This window comes from Fragaria vesca, linkage group LG2, assembly GCF_000184155.1.
Source record: "Fragaria vesca subsp. vesca linkage group LG2, FraVesHawaii_1.0, whole genome shotgun sequence".
Taxonomy (NCBI): Eukaryota; Viridiplantae; Streptophyta; class Magnoliopsida; order Rosales; family Rosaceae; genus Fragaria; species Fragaria vesca.
The window spans coordinates 15,059,717-15,073,934 of record NC_020492.1 but is presented as its reverse complement, the minus strand read 5'-3'; the positions used below and the strand labels follow the sequence as shown (position 1 = coordinate 15,073,934).

Below are 14,218 nucleotides of genomic sequence, written 5' to 3'. Positions count from 1 at the left end.
TTCTGGTAATATGAGGTGTATGGTTCAAACCGCAGCTTGTGAAAAACATCGTTTGAAGACCTAATTATATCTATATTGTTCGCTGCCCCAAAGTCGCTATATTTGTATGAAAAATAAGAAAAAACCAAAAAAAAATGGGTGTTATTCAATAAAGAAATGTCTCTCTTGTCGTACTAAACTACTAATTAGAGAGCTTTCCCGTAAATATTTGATTTGCATAGGTTTGGTTTGGTTGGTGTACCAAATCCCATAGACAAATCCAAATACACCTCACAAGATTCACAATTAGTTTCTTCTTGATTAGTTGATGATTGACAATTCCCTCTTTTTCTAAGAAAGAATAACCCTGTGCACATGGGACCTCCATGTTAAGATTCACGTCCCCACTTTCATTCAACACCTTCCACGTCTTTGATTTTCAATTTTAATACTCTTTTTCTTTCGTTGTGCAAGGGAAAAGCCAGAGGGCATCAAAGTACGAATTAAAGAATTAGAAACTGTTTGGGTAACATTAAAGTATTACCAGATAAATAGGAAGATCAATTCATCATAAGTTCAGAACAAACAAGAATCCCTTTACACTAGAGAGATATGCTTGGAACTTGATTTCTAGTGCCCATGTTCTTCCATAAAAGCTGTCCAACAATCACTGAAATCAAATTCATCTATTGCTTCGCTTCCGCTTCAGTGATGGAAATTGGAGGGGGACAGGAAGGGTAACAGTTAATAAGTTATTCTTCTTAGACACCTTGCAGCCCAAGGCCTCATAATGCTTCCTCAAATCTGGACTTTTCATTCTCAGATCAGTTGCTATGTCTGTCAAACTTATTTGAAATTCATCCGCAAATAGAGTGAGAACCAGAACATAACTAATGAGAAGATTACGTTTTTCGGTTGATAGACTTCCTGACTCTGCATCAAACATGCTTGCAAATTTGTCCCTTATGATGCCTGGGAATCTGTGAGCCTTTGCAGAGGAGGCCTTCTCAGAGGAAATCCCCTGGCGCTCCTTGGAATGCAGATCGTTGAACTTTATAAGATGCATAATATACGAGAAAATACAAGTAAGCTTGTTCTTCTTGTCTTCATCCTACAAACATAGACAAAAAATAAAATAAAACGATGATTCAGTTCCTCAATCAGGAAGTGAAAAAAGCAAACAACACCATGAAGTTTTAACTCACTAGATTAAAAGAATCTCTCTCTAATCTTACTTATTATATTGAAGCTTGGAATATAATAATCATATACGTATAGGGTATCAGTAATCAACAAATATAACTTCGTTTTACATGAGTTCTATTCAGATCATTAGGTGCAAATTTTGAAGTTGAAATCGACATGCTTATGCAGGAGAATATTGTACTCATTTGTCATTAGGTTACAAGAACTATAGTCTTGCATATATAGGATGCATCTAGACATCTAGTACGTTTTCACCAGTAAATTAAATGGATTAGGGTCTCTGTATGCTACACCATAAACCAAAGTATACCAGCACCACATAACATATACATTATTTCAGACTTCAAAGATCTAAAAACACATAACACCTGCAGCTTGTTAATTGCAGAAGAGGTTTATTACGGATTAAAAGTCCATCAAATCCCAACACAACTGTATTGACATGTACAAGTATTGCAAGGACATATACATGCACATTATGAATACAGTATTTAGCATTATGCACATTCATTTGATGGTATTCAGAAGTGTAAATTCACCAAAAGACAAATGATATGATGTAATAACTACAGCTGAAATTTGCATCCTTACCTCAATCTGCTGCAGTTTATGGATTCGGTTTCTAACAAACTGGGGAAGTTCAGATTCCCCTTTTAAAGGCTTATGGATATCTTGGAGGAATTTCCACTCTCCTGTCGAGATGATCTTGTCCAGTGGATAAGCCTCCTGGGGAGTGGTGGCAGAAGCATTAAATGGAGGGGTATTGCGAACCATATGGCCTTCAGAAGCTTCTAACAAATCCTCCGTGGTCGTCATACATTGTTTGATTACATCCAAATCATTATGAGCATCAGGATCATTTTCGCGCTTCAACATTTGCATTTTTTTGTTCTGCAATGTCAAAGATGATTAAATTTAACAAACTAATGCTCCTATCAACTGCATTCTGCTTAGAATATCATTGAAGAAAAAATCTGAAACCATTCACTGTTGCAATATCATTAAAATTATAAACTCTTGATTAAAAAAGAACGCAAGAAGAAAGTAAGGTACACTGTTTCCCTTCATGCTACAATGCTCATTCATGACTTGTACGTCAGATTAATCATAAAACTAAAAGACTCAATACTATTCCTAAAGAGAAATCGACATCTTACTCAAAAAGATTTGCGAGACTGGACAAGCTAACAAATAAAGGTAACAACAACTAATCACCTTCAGTTATAACTAGAAGTAATAACCAGTAAGAAATAAACTCTTCACTGTCAAGAGGAACAAAGATATCAAACCATACAATACTAAAATAATCCCAATATAATCCTTCAGCAGTACAATCCTAAGCAGAACCAGAAAGAAAACGAAAACGAAAACGAAATAACCATAACCAACACACAGTTCATAAAATTCTCACCAAAGCTAGTTCAAGTAACAATCACAAGAGCCAAATATGAAAAAGAAATAAATTTAATTAAACACATAATGTTCCAATAGCGGCATGCTTGTGGATTTAAAAACTCAAAATAAAGCGATGTACAGAAACATTTACCAAGTCACAATCAGCAATACAAAAAAAAAGAATAACAGCCCATTAAACCAGGTTTCAAGCCGATCATACCAATCAAACAAAAAGTAGAAACATAATGCATGTCAAAAACAAATAAACTAACACCAAAACTACAAGATGGTGCCACTACGAGCAACAATGCCAACCAGCAGTAGAGTACGTAACAAATACAAGACCTCCACACTGAAGTTGCATTACATGAATAATTCCACAACCAAGTACATGAATAATTCCACAACCAAGAGCCTAAAAGGAAACTGAAAGTCATATACCAGAAACATACATCACTCAAAATCACCAACATCAACAAATACCCAAAACAACAGAACTAAAATAAATAATTAAAATAACTTTCTCAATCATGACACAACACTGATAGCAAACCTGTATATCTAACTACCCACACCACTGCCTATACTACCAGTCTCTAACTTGAACAACAAAGTAAATTGAAAAGCTTAGGCACGATTTAAATCACACAACAAGAAAATCTAATGTGCTAAAGGAACAAAAATCCGAGATTCAATAGGCTTTTTCCCTTTTCATTTTTCTGCAACCCTTGATCTTTGTTCTTATATATGCTCAATACTGGCAGAGTATGAATAACTGACCACTAAACATCACAAACAGTAATACCGGAAAGTAGAACAGAAACATACATATGAGACAAACTTTTGGAAATCATCCTTCAAACTTTATTTTGTTTAACTATACAAGCACATGAGCCGTCATATAATGACCAAATTTTCCATAAGAAAGTTTAGATGAATGTTTCTAAAGTAACTTTCACAATCGTTAGAAGCAATAAACTGAATTATATACATACTACTAGTCCCTGTTTCTAATACAAACAGAACCTACTGTAATGCTTACAAATTTCAATTACGAAAAGACACGTACTTAGCCTAGGAACTTATGGTTGCAGACATGCTTGTAATGATCTCTTAAAAAGCTAAAAAAGAACGAGGGTTTACCTTCCGTATGGACTTCTTTGTTCCATAAAGATTATGAAGTTGTATACGCTTTTCTGCCTTCTCATGTTCAGAAAGTTCTCCGATCACTGAACTTGCAGGCTTCTCATTCTCATTAGAGGAGTCAATGCCTTGAACTTTTGGTTCTAACCTAAATACCTGAAAATCAATGTACCAAGTAAGATTACAAGTATACGCTAATAATGAAAACTGAAGGAAAGCATTCAGTATAAAACAGCACTGTAAATTCTAACAATTACTTTGTTATTAGCAATAGGCACAATCTTCAATGTGCGGGTGGCCTTATCAAAAATACCAAGTCCATAAGAGCAATACTCCCCAGCCTGAGCCTCACCAGCATAGCTAGTTGCGACGAAATCAACCTTGGCCTCGTTTTCCGGGGTTACCACAAGCTGAAGCCTAGTACCACCTCTTTGTTTGTGCCTAAAGACCCCAACATTGGTTGAATTCGGGTCTGGATCAAACCCGGATGGGAAATAGCCCACTAAAGGTGCCATCCTCTCAGGGTTTCCCCGGATGACTTTGATCACTGCATCTTCGGTGCCCACTTTCATCTTCTTCATATTAAATCGAGAAATTGAGCCTCTAGAAGAAATTGAAACCCTAAATTCGTGGAGAGTTTGAGGGCGAGAGCTAGGCGTTTCAGTTTTGAGAGGGAGTTAACTAAATAGCTGCAGCTCTTAAAATAATAATAATAATAATAATAATAATAAAATTAAAATAAAAACTTGGCATTTAAAACGGTGCGTTTCGAGTTTCGATTTTCCTTGTCCCATTTCGAGTTTAGATCTTCCAATTCCAAATCCTCACCATCATCGCCGTCGTGATCTCCGCCGCAGATCGCAGCAATGGTGCTGGTCTCCTACGTCCGCGACTACATCAGCCGCATGCTTCAGGACATCTCCGGCATGAAGGTCCTCATCCTCGATTCCCACACGGTAAACAAATCTCTCCGATCCTAAACCCATCAGTTTCTCAAAACAATTCGCCTCTGATTCTGATTAGGTCAAATTTTCCGGTTGTCTAGGTTAGCATAGTGAGCGTGGCGTATTCGCAATCGGAGCTTCTCCAGAAGGAAGTGTTCTTGGTGGAGTTGGTGGACTCGATTTCAAAGTCGAGAGAGGCCATGTCGCATCTCAAGGCCATTTACTTCGTTGCGCCTACTTCAGACAACATTAAGATCCTAAAACGCCATTTGGCTACTCCGAGATTCGGAGAGTATCATCTCTGTGAGTTTGTATTTGCTTCTTTGTTTTGTTTCGTTGTGGAATCTGTGACTGTTTGGAGCTCATTTCTTTGTTATGCCTTACTGGAATTCACAGTTTTCTCCAACATATTGAAGGATACTCAGATTCATGAGTTAGCCGATTCCGACGGGCACCATGAAGTTGTGCAGCAAGTTCAGGTACTTGTCTCTCTAAAATGCTCGATCGATTATGCTTTGCATTTAGGTAATGTAGGAATGTTAGTGGCTGATTCCATTGAGAGATCGATTTTTTTCTTTTCTTTTCGGTAGAACTGCTTTAACAATATCTTGAATAGGGCTTTAGTAACATTAACAGATGAATAAGGACACCTTGGGCAAGCATGATTATCTCAAGGACGGATGGCTTGCTTCTACTTCTGTAAAGAATTTATAAAATATTATTCTTGGTTCAAATGTAGTCGTGCTTTTCAGCATGCACATCTAGTTAAGTTTTTTTTTTTTTTTTTTTTTAAATGATCCGCATGATGTAGGTGTTATGCCACTCCCATAATCAGGACAAGGGTAGTTTTCATCACACCTCATATCTTGCTTACTCATGTTTCCACACTTCATACTAGTAATTATTATTGTCTTAACGTGCAGGAATTCTATGCGGACTTTGTTGCAATTGATCCTTATCATTTCACTTTGAATATGCTGTCAAATCACGTTTATATGCTCCCAGCTGTTGAAGCTGATTCAAAGTTAGAGTGCTTCAGACACCGAGTTGTTGATGGTATTGCATCTATTTTTCTGGCATTGAAACGAAGACCGGTTATTCGTTATCAGAGAACATCTGATATTGCAAAAACGATTGCACAGGACACAGCGGTATGTTTAGTCATATATTCCAATTTTTTTGTACATAGGTATTATGGTGCATCAGCATTATTGTTTTGAATGTGAACTTCATGGTTTTGTATTTCCCCTTGTACGCGGGCCTCACTAAATTGTTACCTACTGACTCTACATTTTATATAAGCTGTTGATATAATGACAACTTTCTAGCCTGCTCCAAGGACTTTTCCTCAAGTACACTGATAATATCTTATGGACTGTAACAGAAGCTGATGTACCAGCAAGAAAATGGGCTATTTGATTTCAGACGAACAGAAATTTCTCCACTATTGCTGGTAATTGATAGGAGGGATGATCCGGTAACCCCCTTGCTGAATCAGTGGACTTATCAGGTAATTGTGATTGTTTATCATTAAATCTTTAAGGAAAATTCTACAATGTGTTAATGCATGTCATGCATCATCTTTATTCTAAGGTTGTAAAATTAGTCCTCAAAGTTGTAACATGAGTCCTTAAAGTTGTAAATATTCTTACTTACGACATGAGTCCTTAAAGTAGTAATATTATTCCTCAAATGTGGTGATATGAGTCCTTAAAGTGATAAAAAAAAGTTGATGCAGCTTTGAGGACTCGATTACCACTTAAAGGACACGTTTTACCACTTAGGACTAATATTGTAACTAAATTTTTTTACGACATTAAGGACTCATGTTACAACTTTGAGGACTAATTTTACTACTTTGAGGACTCATTTGACCGCTTTAGGACAAAGTTGATGCATGTCATGCATTAACACACCATAGTCTTACCCAATTTTTCAAGCCATGTTTGGATAAAATCTGTAGAAATATTATAGAGCTCATTGGTTGTGCTGTGCGACAGGCAATGGTTCATGAATTGATTGGGATTCAAGACAACAAAGTTGACTTAAAAAGCATTGGAAAGTTTTCAAAGGATCAACAGGTTGAGTTGTATTTTCTGCCTACACTGCAAATATTTTTGTCTGTAATTGTCATCGCTAACTAATTACATTTTCTCACATCGACTCTTATAGGAAGTTGTGCTGTCATCTGAACAAGATGAATTTTTCAAAAAGAACATGTATGAAAACTTTGGTGATATTGGGATGAATATCAAGCAGTTAGTTGATGAATTTCAGCACATTTCCAAAAGTAACCAGAACATCCAGACAATAGGTTAGTAGGACGCAAGCTCAATCTTTTTGATTTGGGATGTGGTTACTAAATATTGGCATTATGTAACAATGGTGAAGTATGTCCTTTCTGATTGAAAAACTTACATTCTTTGGCTTTTGCAGAGGACATGGCCAAATTTGTTGACAGTTACCCCGAGTATAGAAAGATGCACGGAAATGTTTCAAAGCATGTGTCACTCGTAACAGAAATGAGCAAGCTAGTCGAAGAGCGTAAACTTATGTTAGTTTCACAAACAGAACAGGAGTTGGCTTGTAATGGTGGGCAGATGGCATCTTTTGAGGTATAATAATAAACTTCTGAAGAATAACTTAAAGAAACTGATTCTGCTACTCATACATGCTCTTTCTTTTGCTGTCACTTTCTTGTCCAACAAGTCTACAACTATTTGAACTAATCCCAATTGCCTCTAATGAATAATTCTTTCACAACTCAATGATTTAGTATTATTTTTTTTCAAAGGTTTATTTTTTCTTACGACTTTATTCTTGTAGGGAATGTATAGGTTTAGTCTTATAAGGAGCAAAATTGTTTTTTACTATCTGCTTATCGGGGATGGTAAAAGCTTTAATATGAATGTTATAGGGTGACAAAAAGAAAGCATCTTCATTTAAGAAAGGATTTCAAGGTTTAAAGAAGAAAAAAAACAGGAGGTGGAATCGGGGGTGTTAGGTAGGGGTATAGATCTGTAGTTTATTCAGTTTCATAAAACACTTGTATACTCTCAATACACTAATGGGGTGGTTACTTGTCCAAAATGGTGGGTGATGCTTATTATATCTTTATAAGAGAGGTGACATAATCAGTTTCATGAAGCTTGCATAAGACCGGCCATGAATGTTTGTTTCCTGTATTTAATATTCTTGTCACAAGTTATATTAGGCTTTGAGTTTTTTCGAGTTTCGGTCCCTATGATACTTCTTTAGCTGTTGACTTTCATTTGCCTACTGAGCTTAACCTCAAAGGAAACTTGAAGCTAAAGTACAATCACCTCTTTTTCCCATGTAATTTGCAGGCAGTGACAAATCTATTGAACAACAATAGTATAGCTGATATTGATCGCCTACGACTTGTAATGTTGTATGCTTTGCGTTATGAGAAGGAGAGCCCTGTACAATTGATGCAACTTTTTAACAAACTATCGTCGAAGAATGCCAAGTACAAACCTGGGGTAAGTTAACCAAGTTGTTGCAATCACTGTTTGGATTTGTCCTTATGCTTTGTCCTTGATTTTATGTTCGGGAAGGGTGTTAATGTATGTGACTAGTAGTAATCAATTATTCTTGAAGCTTATTTTGTTAGGTTTCATTTAGGGTTTAGGGTTTAGATAGTGCATGATGGGTCTGAATAAGAAAATTAAGTTATAAACAGAAGCTTTAATTCTTCGATGTGTATAAGTTCTTCCAGATGTTGAGGTTGACCCTTCTTTGTGCATCTCAATCTGAGCGTCATTTATGCCAGTAGCTGTACCTATCCTGTGGATACTAGAGTAGCACACTGGTTTAATAAGTTTTATATTTTGCCAATACAGCTGGTCCAGTTCCTCTTGAAGCAAGCGGGTGTGGATAAGCGCACTGGGGACCTTTTTGGAAATCGAGATTTCTTAAATATTGCACGTAACATGGCTCGTGGGCTTAAGGTTTGTTTGGGAAAGTTATACTTTTCAGTGTCTTAGTTTCTACCATAGGATCTACTTTCTGGTATAATGGATATATCTTTAACTGTTGCTGTAGGGAGTTGAGAATGTGTATACACAACACCAGCCTCTTCTCTTCCAAACTATGGAAAGCATTACCAAGGGACGACTAAGAGATGTGGACTACCCATTTGTTGGAAATCACTTTCAACAGGGCAGGTCTGTTGCTTCTTTTTTAATCTTATTTTACGTAATTCTTCCCCAGGATTTTCTTATATTCACTTGGACTGATTCTATCAGGACCTCTACCACTCTGGCTCACTTGACTACCTGTTTTTAAACCCAATTTTTAACCTTGTATAAAATCCCCGCACCCCCATAAACCGAAAAACGTAACTCAATACAAGCTGCAGCCACACCATCCCATTTCTCATAGGTTCACCCTTTACAACAACCATCCCTTCCTAATCAGTATGACCGATATGATGTGACAAGAACAACAAGGCTATGCCAATAGATTTTCTATCTATCATTATTCAGTCACAGTTCTGTTGCGTCAGTCTTGAAATAATAGTGTTGCATAGAGTATCCACATACAATAGTATAAAAAAATATTCTAGGGACCACTTCCAAAACTTGCCTGAATTCATCTCATTATTTGCAGTCAATAAAATTACTTTGTTTATCATGTTAACTATGTTGTGCACCTCGATTCTATGCTGTGCAAGATTCCTAGAGACCATCACTTACTGCTGCTCTAATCTATCCCGGTGGTTATCTATAGTTTATTCTTCCACGTTTAGCTTACCCATATGGGTTCTTGCAAATGATTGCTTTGTCGAGGCCATGCTCTCTCTCAGAAGAATCTGAATGTGATCACCATGTTTTTCATAATTGCTTTGTAGTTCATGAGTTTGTCTATTCTAGACACCCTATTACTGTTGAGGTTTCTTGCTTGTTTATCATACACATACTTGGATACAAACCCCTGACTGATACTTATTACCAGCTTGCATATGGGAAACAACCTGTGGTGGTCGTGAGGTTTCTTGCTTGCTTGTTTCTTGTAATCATTTTTAATTCATTGGATATTAGTGCCCCTGACCATTACTAATTATCAGCTGCTCAGCCTATGCACTTCATTCTGTCTGGTCTTCATTAAAATACTCACATTATTGTATCAGTCAGATTTCTCTTATTGAAGTTATAATGTGCTACTTAGAAGATATAAATGATACAGCGACTTGGATAATACTCTGAATTAAGCATACTTCATCTCTAAGCAGGCCTCAAGACGTGATCATTTTCATTGTGGGTGGTACAACATATGAGGAGTCTCGTTCTGTAGCTTTACAAAATGCTACGAATTCTGGAATTCGATTTATACTTGGTGGTTCGGTTGTTCTAAATTCTAAGAGGTATGCTTCATATTTGTGCTTTCACTGAAATAATTGCATGGTAGTTAAAAGTAAATCTTTTAGATGCTTACCTGATACCATTTCTTTCTTGTGGTGGATGAAAATTTTGGAAAAACTATTATTTTGGGCATATTACTCCTATAGAAATCTTCAAACAGTTGATATTGGACTTACATAACCAACATTTGATAATGGGAGGTTGTGACAGTAGATAGCTGCTTCTCGAAGCAAAAGAGATATTGATTACAAATCTGTTAATAGCTAGTGGAGGCCTTCAATACACTGTTTACCAGTAAGGGTATAGTGTTCAGGCCCACGGTTTGCTCCCACATGGTATTGGTTCGAACCTGTTCGAGAGTCCTACCCAGCTATAGCTAGTCTCCTTCCATGTAAGGATTGTAGGCCACATTTTCAAACCTGTGTTGCAACATGAATTTGTGGCGTTTCTAGGTGCTTGGAAGATTTTATTTTGTTGTAGTTTGTGAGGTTATTATAATCAATTATTGAGCTTATTGAACTTGCCTAAAATAAGATTATAATTTGGCTGTGAAATGCAGGTTCTTGAAGGACTTGGAAGAAGCTAAGAGACAAGCTCGGCTTAGCAATGCCAACTGAATTTTAGTTTTGTATATCTAGCAAGTAAAAAGCGATGTGGATATGTGTTTGTAAATTTTTAGGGGATTTTGATTAGGCCAGCAGCTGTGAGAAACTGTATCAAAAACTGCATATATGCTCTGAGGGATCATTGGAAGCTGCCCTATGTTCATGCAGAAGGCACATGGTTTTCTACACCATTTTACTGGAGGAAAGGCGAAAATGATGGGAAGATGTAAATTGCATTACGTGGGGAATGTAAGAGCTGATACCCTTCCACAAGAAATGTGATCTCACATCTTGGCTCTAATCATTCCCCAATCAAGCCAGATATCCCTAGTGCCTGAATTGACATATACCTTCATTAATGTTGTGTTGTTTCGGAAGAAACTTCTCATACGCGAAAGGTCTGTAGTCCCCCTGGTGCTTTTCATGCATATTTACTGTATTCATTCATCTGTTCTTACTAATATTGTGAGTGATCAACAAGCATAAATGTAGTCTTAGCTTCTGTTTTTGCAAACCAGGTCTCGATGAGAGTGAGACTTCATTGTTCTAATTGTTGTGGTGATGTACCAGACCTCAATACTATTAGTATTTTTGATAGCTAATGTGGCCTTGCATTGCATTATTTTGAACTCATCCCAACAACATATATAGCGGTCGAAAGGATCAGTGCATTTCATGTCAAATCAAACCGTCAACTAGATATATTATTCAATTATTGACCAATCTCATGGTGGGTTTGTTATAGAGCATTGTCGGAGTTGGAGCAAACGAGTAATGGTGCAATTTAGGGGTTGGATTGAAGATCGGATAAAAAAACACCATCCATCAATGAGGAATTAGTCCGGGTTAGACGTAGTTCTTATGTAGAGCCCACCTAACCTGACCAATACATGGGGTAATTCTCAACGAACGGATTAGTCCGGGACAATATCATTTTGCACATTGTTGGTTCAAAATATTACAAATGTCAATATAAAAATATTTTTTCTACAATATACATAGCAATTGGTCCTTGGGTTGATCTAATTGTTGTATTGTCGAGCCGAGGGCCAAAGAAATACTTATTTAGATGAATAGTGTATTAACCCTATTGAAAACAGAGGAAATTGAACATGAGTGTGGATTTGAATTGGCAATTGATATGTTATTTTTTTGCTTCCTCTATGTAGTGATTCAGTTTTAGTGTTGGTCAACTATTCTACACATTAGTCCTACCAGCAACCACATGAGTCAGGCTTCTTAAAGAATAAGCCTAGTTAAAGCAGTCTCGTACTCTTGTAGGAATTAAGGTGAGTTAAGATCGTATGGTGAAACAAACATGCATTTAATGATTAACATAACTACAAAAAGAAATTTTATTAACAAAATCTCCAATTTCTTAATACACTCTTCTTTTTAATTTTTAATTTTTGAATTTTTTAAAATGAGAAATTTTATTAACACATCCCTAAATACTAGATACACATCTCTTTTTTTATACAAATTATATAAGATTTTGTGGGTACATAAAATTACCAAAAAAGACATTCATATAAAAAATGTTGAAATAAAATATCTTGTTTAAGACGTTCATATTAACTTTTGTACTTCAAACACTTGTTAATTTTTTGCTTGAATCGAGTACCAACATTTTGACACCACATATGAATATTGTGCAATGGTTCCTAAGAATCGATTAATTTAGTTTTACAAAGGATTGAGCATTTTAATGCTAAAAGTTCTGATAAGGACTTTGGTGATGTATTGTCTTGTTTTGTTTTGTTTTGATTCGGTAGACTCAAAAAATCTTGAAATCAATTTGAGTAAAAAACTCCTATAGAAGAAAATTTGTCGAGGAAAACTGATGAGAAGATGTTAACAAAGGGAAATCTCTCGAGAAATATCTTAACAAGGTGAAACCCTTTAGAGAAAAAATAAAAACTTTCAAGAAATATGTCAATGAGGTGAAACAGTACGAGGAAAGATGACACATTTTGAGAAAAATCTCAGTAACGTACATGAATAAATTATGTAGCAGATCTAGAAAAGTATGTGTAGTGAATGAGTTGTGTATTTAGTAAATATGTTGTGTATGTTAAATTAGGGTATTGTAGGAAGTTTGAGTATGTGTATCTAGTAAAATGTTAAAACAAGAAAGTTAATAGGTAGTGTATTAAGTATGAGATGTGTATCTAGTAACTAGGGATGTGTTAATAAAATTTCTCTTTTTAAAATTCCATTATACCTCTATCTATAAAAAAAATAAAAAGTTAAAGACTTCTTTGTAGAGCTTCTCGTGGCCAACCTCGCCGATATTGATACTTATCGGTCACGCATTCGCGATCAACACTTCTTGTTAAGATGTGGAAATTACCTATCTCACCAAATTGTAAGGTATTTGCCTGGCAATTGATTAGAGGGAGACTCATGATTAGAGATCAAATTTTTACAAACATGGCTATCCACAGATCTTGCCATTTTTGTCATTCTGAAATTGAAACTCTGAATCATCTCTTTGGTTTTTGTCATTTCACTAAATCTATTTGACAGCATTCTTATATTCATATGAATTTACTTCAATATAATAATGACTTCCTTCACTGGCTCCAACATTCTGATTTACATCATCACACACACCATGCTTATTTGTTCTCTAATATTTTGATCATATGTTATGCCATTTGGTTTGCTAGAAATAATGCAGTTTTTAGAGATGTTAGTAAATCCCCTATATACAAATCTGTTTCACTGCTATAAATCTGCTCAAAACTTATTGTTTCAATTTTAAATTACGATCTCAGAAAAAACACAATGATACTGTTGTTAGATGGAATCCTCCACCTGCAAATTTTTGAAGCTGAATTTTGATGGTGTTGTGCTTGCTTCAAATGATGGTGCTGCTGATTTTGTTTTCCAAAATGATCAAGGATATCCTATTCTAGCTTCTTCAAAGAATCCTGGCAAATCAAATGTCTTACTTTCAAAGGCTCTAGCTTTAAGAGCCGGTTTGATTGTTGCGGTCCTACATGATACACGAGATTAAAAGTTGAAGGAGATTCAAAATTACTCAACGAGTCTATCAACAACAAGACTCATATTCCTTGGCGTATACACACTATTGTTCAAGACATCAAGATACTAGCTACCAACACATCAGGAGAGAAGTGATTACTGCTTAACGGAGACATCAACACTTCTTAGCAGGTGCGATACTGGCTCACGGACACACCTCAACTGTTGCTAGTTGACATAACAGTCTAACTCATTCTCTTCATGCTTTGATTTTGATTTTCTTAACTTATGCCGTTTTAGGAGTTATTCTTTGTAATTTGTTTTTTCTTATTCATAAAACAAGTGAAATGTTCGAGGGTTCTGGATCCTCTCCTCATAACTCTCTCCTAATGTTTTCTCATAAGACAATCTTAGCGGTCCAATCTTAATAAACGGCTGAGATGTCTCTTGCTCTAGTATTTTTGGAGATATTTTCATCTCTCCCCGCCTCTTTCTCGAATTCTCTTCCCAGTCAAAACCTTCCCTCCCTCCCATCTCTCTTTCCTTTGTCTCTCTCTAATCTTCCCCCTCT

General features: G+C 36.0%; 2 protein-coding genes across 2 annotated transcripts; one reads left to right on the top strand and one right to left on the bottom strand.

Annotated features, from left to right (window-relative positions):
• Positions 1-440: 440 nt before the first annotated feature.
• On the bottom strand, positions 441-4,388 carry LOC101309020 (DNA-directed RNA polymerase I subunit rpa49-like). The gene is made up of 4 exons (XM_004290513.1): positions 3,981-4,388; positions 3,724-3,879; positions 1,777-2,076; positions 441-1,090 (listed from the first exon to the last, which is right to left on the bottom strand). Exons 1-4 carry the CDS (start codon positions 4,302-4,304, stop codon positions 662-664), a joined length of 1,209 nt encoding a protein of 402 aa, XP_004290561.1. The 5' UTR covers positions 4,305-4,388; the 3' UTR covers positions 441-661.
• A 122-nt stretch (positions 4,389-4,510) lies between these two features.
• LOC101308729 (vacuolar protein sorting-associated protein 45 homolog) lies at positions 4,511-11,256 on the top strand. Its single transcript, XM_004290512.1, has 13 exons — positions 4,511-4,679; positions 4,769-4,970; positions 5,064-5,146; positions 5,591-5,818; positions 6,052-6,177; positions 6,668-6,748; positions 6,840-6,981; positions 7,104-7,282; positions 8,015-8,170; positions 8,531-8,638; positions 8,733-8,854; positions 9,922-10,053; positions 10,611-11,256. The coding sequence occupies exons 1-13, from the start codon at positions 4,590-4,592 to the stop codon at positions 10,666-10,668; spliced, it is 1,707 nt and encodes a 568-aa protein (XP_004290560.1). The 5' UTR covers positions 4,511-4,589; the 3' UTR covers positions 10,669-11,256.
• Positions 11,257-14,218: the final 2,962 nt, after the last annotated feature.

Bases quoted from the DNA above. Each gene is read 5' to 3' on its own strand.
- LOC101308729 (XM_004290512.1), top strand. From the start codon at position 4,590: ATGGTGCTGGTCTCCTACGTCCGCGACTACATCAGCCGCATGCTTCAG. The intron at 8,171-8,530 runs GTAAGTTAACCA...TTGCCAATACAG, and splicing joins ATGCCAAGTACAAACCTGGG to CTGGTCCAGTTCCTCTTGAA. The intron at 8,639-8,732 runs GTTTGTTTGGGA...CTGTTGCTGTAG, and splicing joins ACATGGCTCGTGGGCTTAAG to GGAGTTGAGAATGTGTATAC.
- LOC101309020 (XM_004290513.1), bottom strand. From the start codon at position 4,304: ATGAAGAAGATGAAAGTGGGCACCGAAGATGCAGTGATCAAAGTCATC. The intron at 3,880-3,980 runs GTAATTGTTAGA...ATTGATTTTCAG, and splicing joins TGCCTATTGCTAATAACAAA to GTATTTAGGTTAGAACCAAA. The intron at 2,077-3,723 runs GTAAACCCTCGT...TTGACATTGCAG, and splicing joins CAAAGAAGTCCATACGGAAG to AACAAAAAAATGCAAATGTT.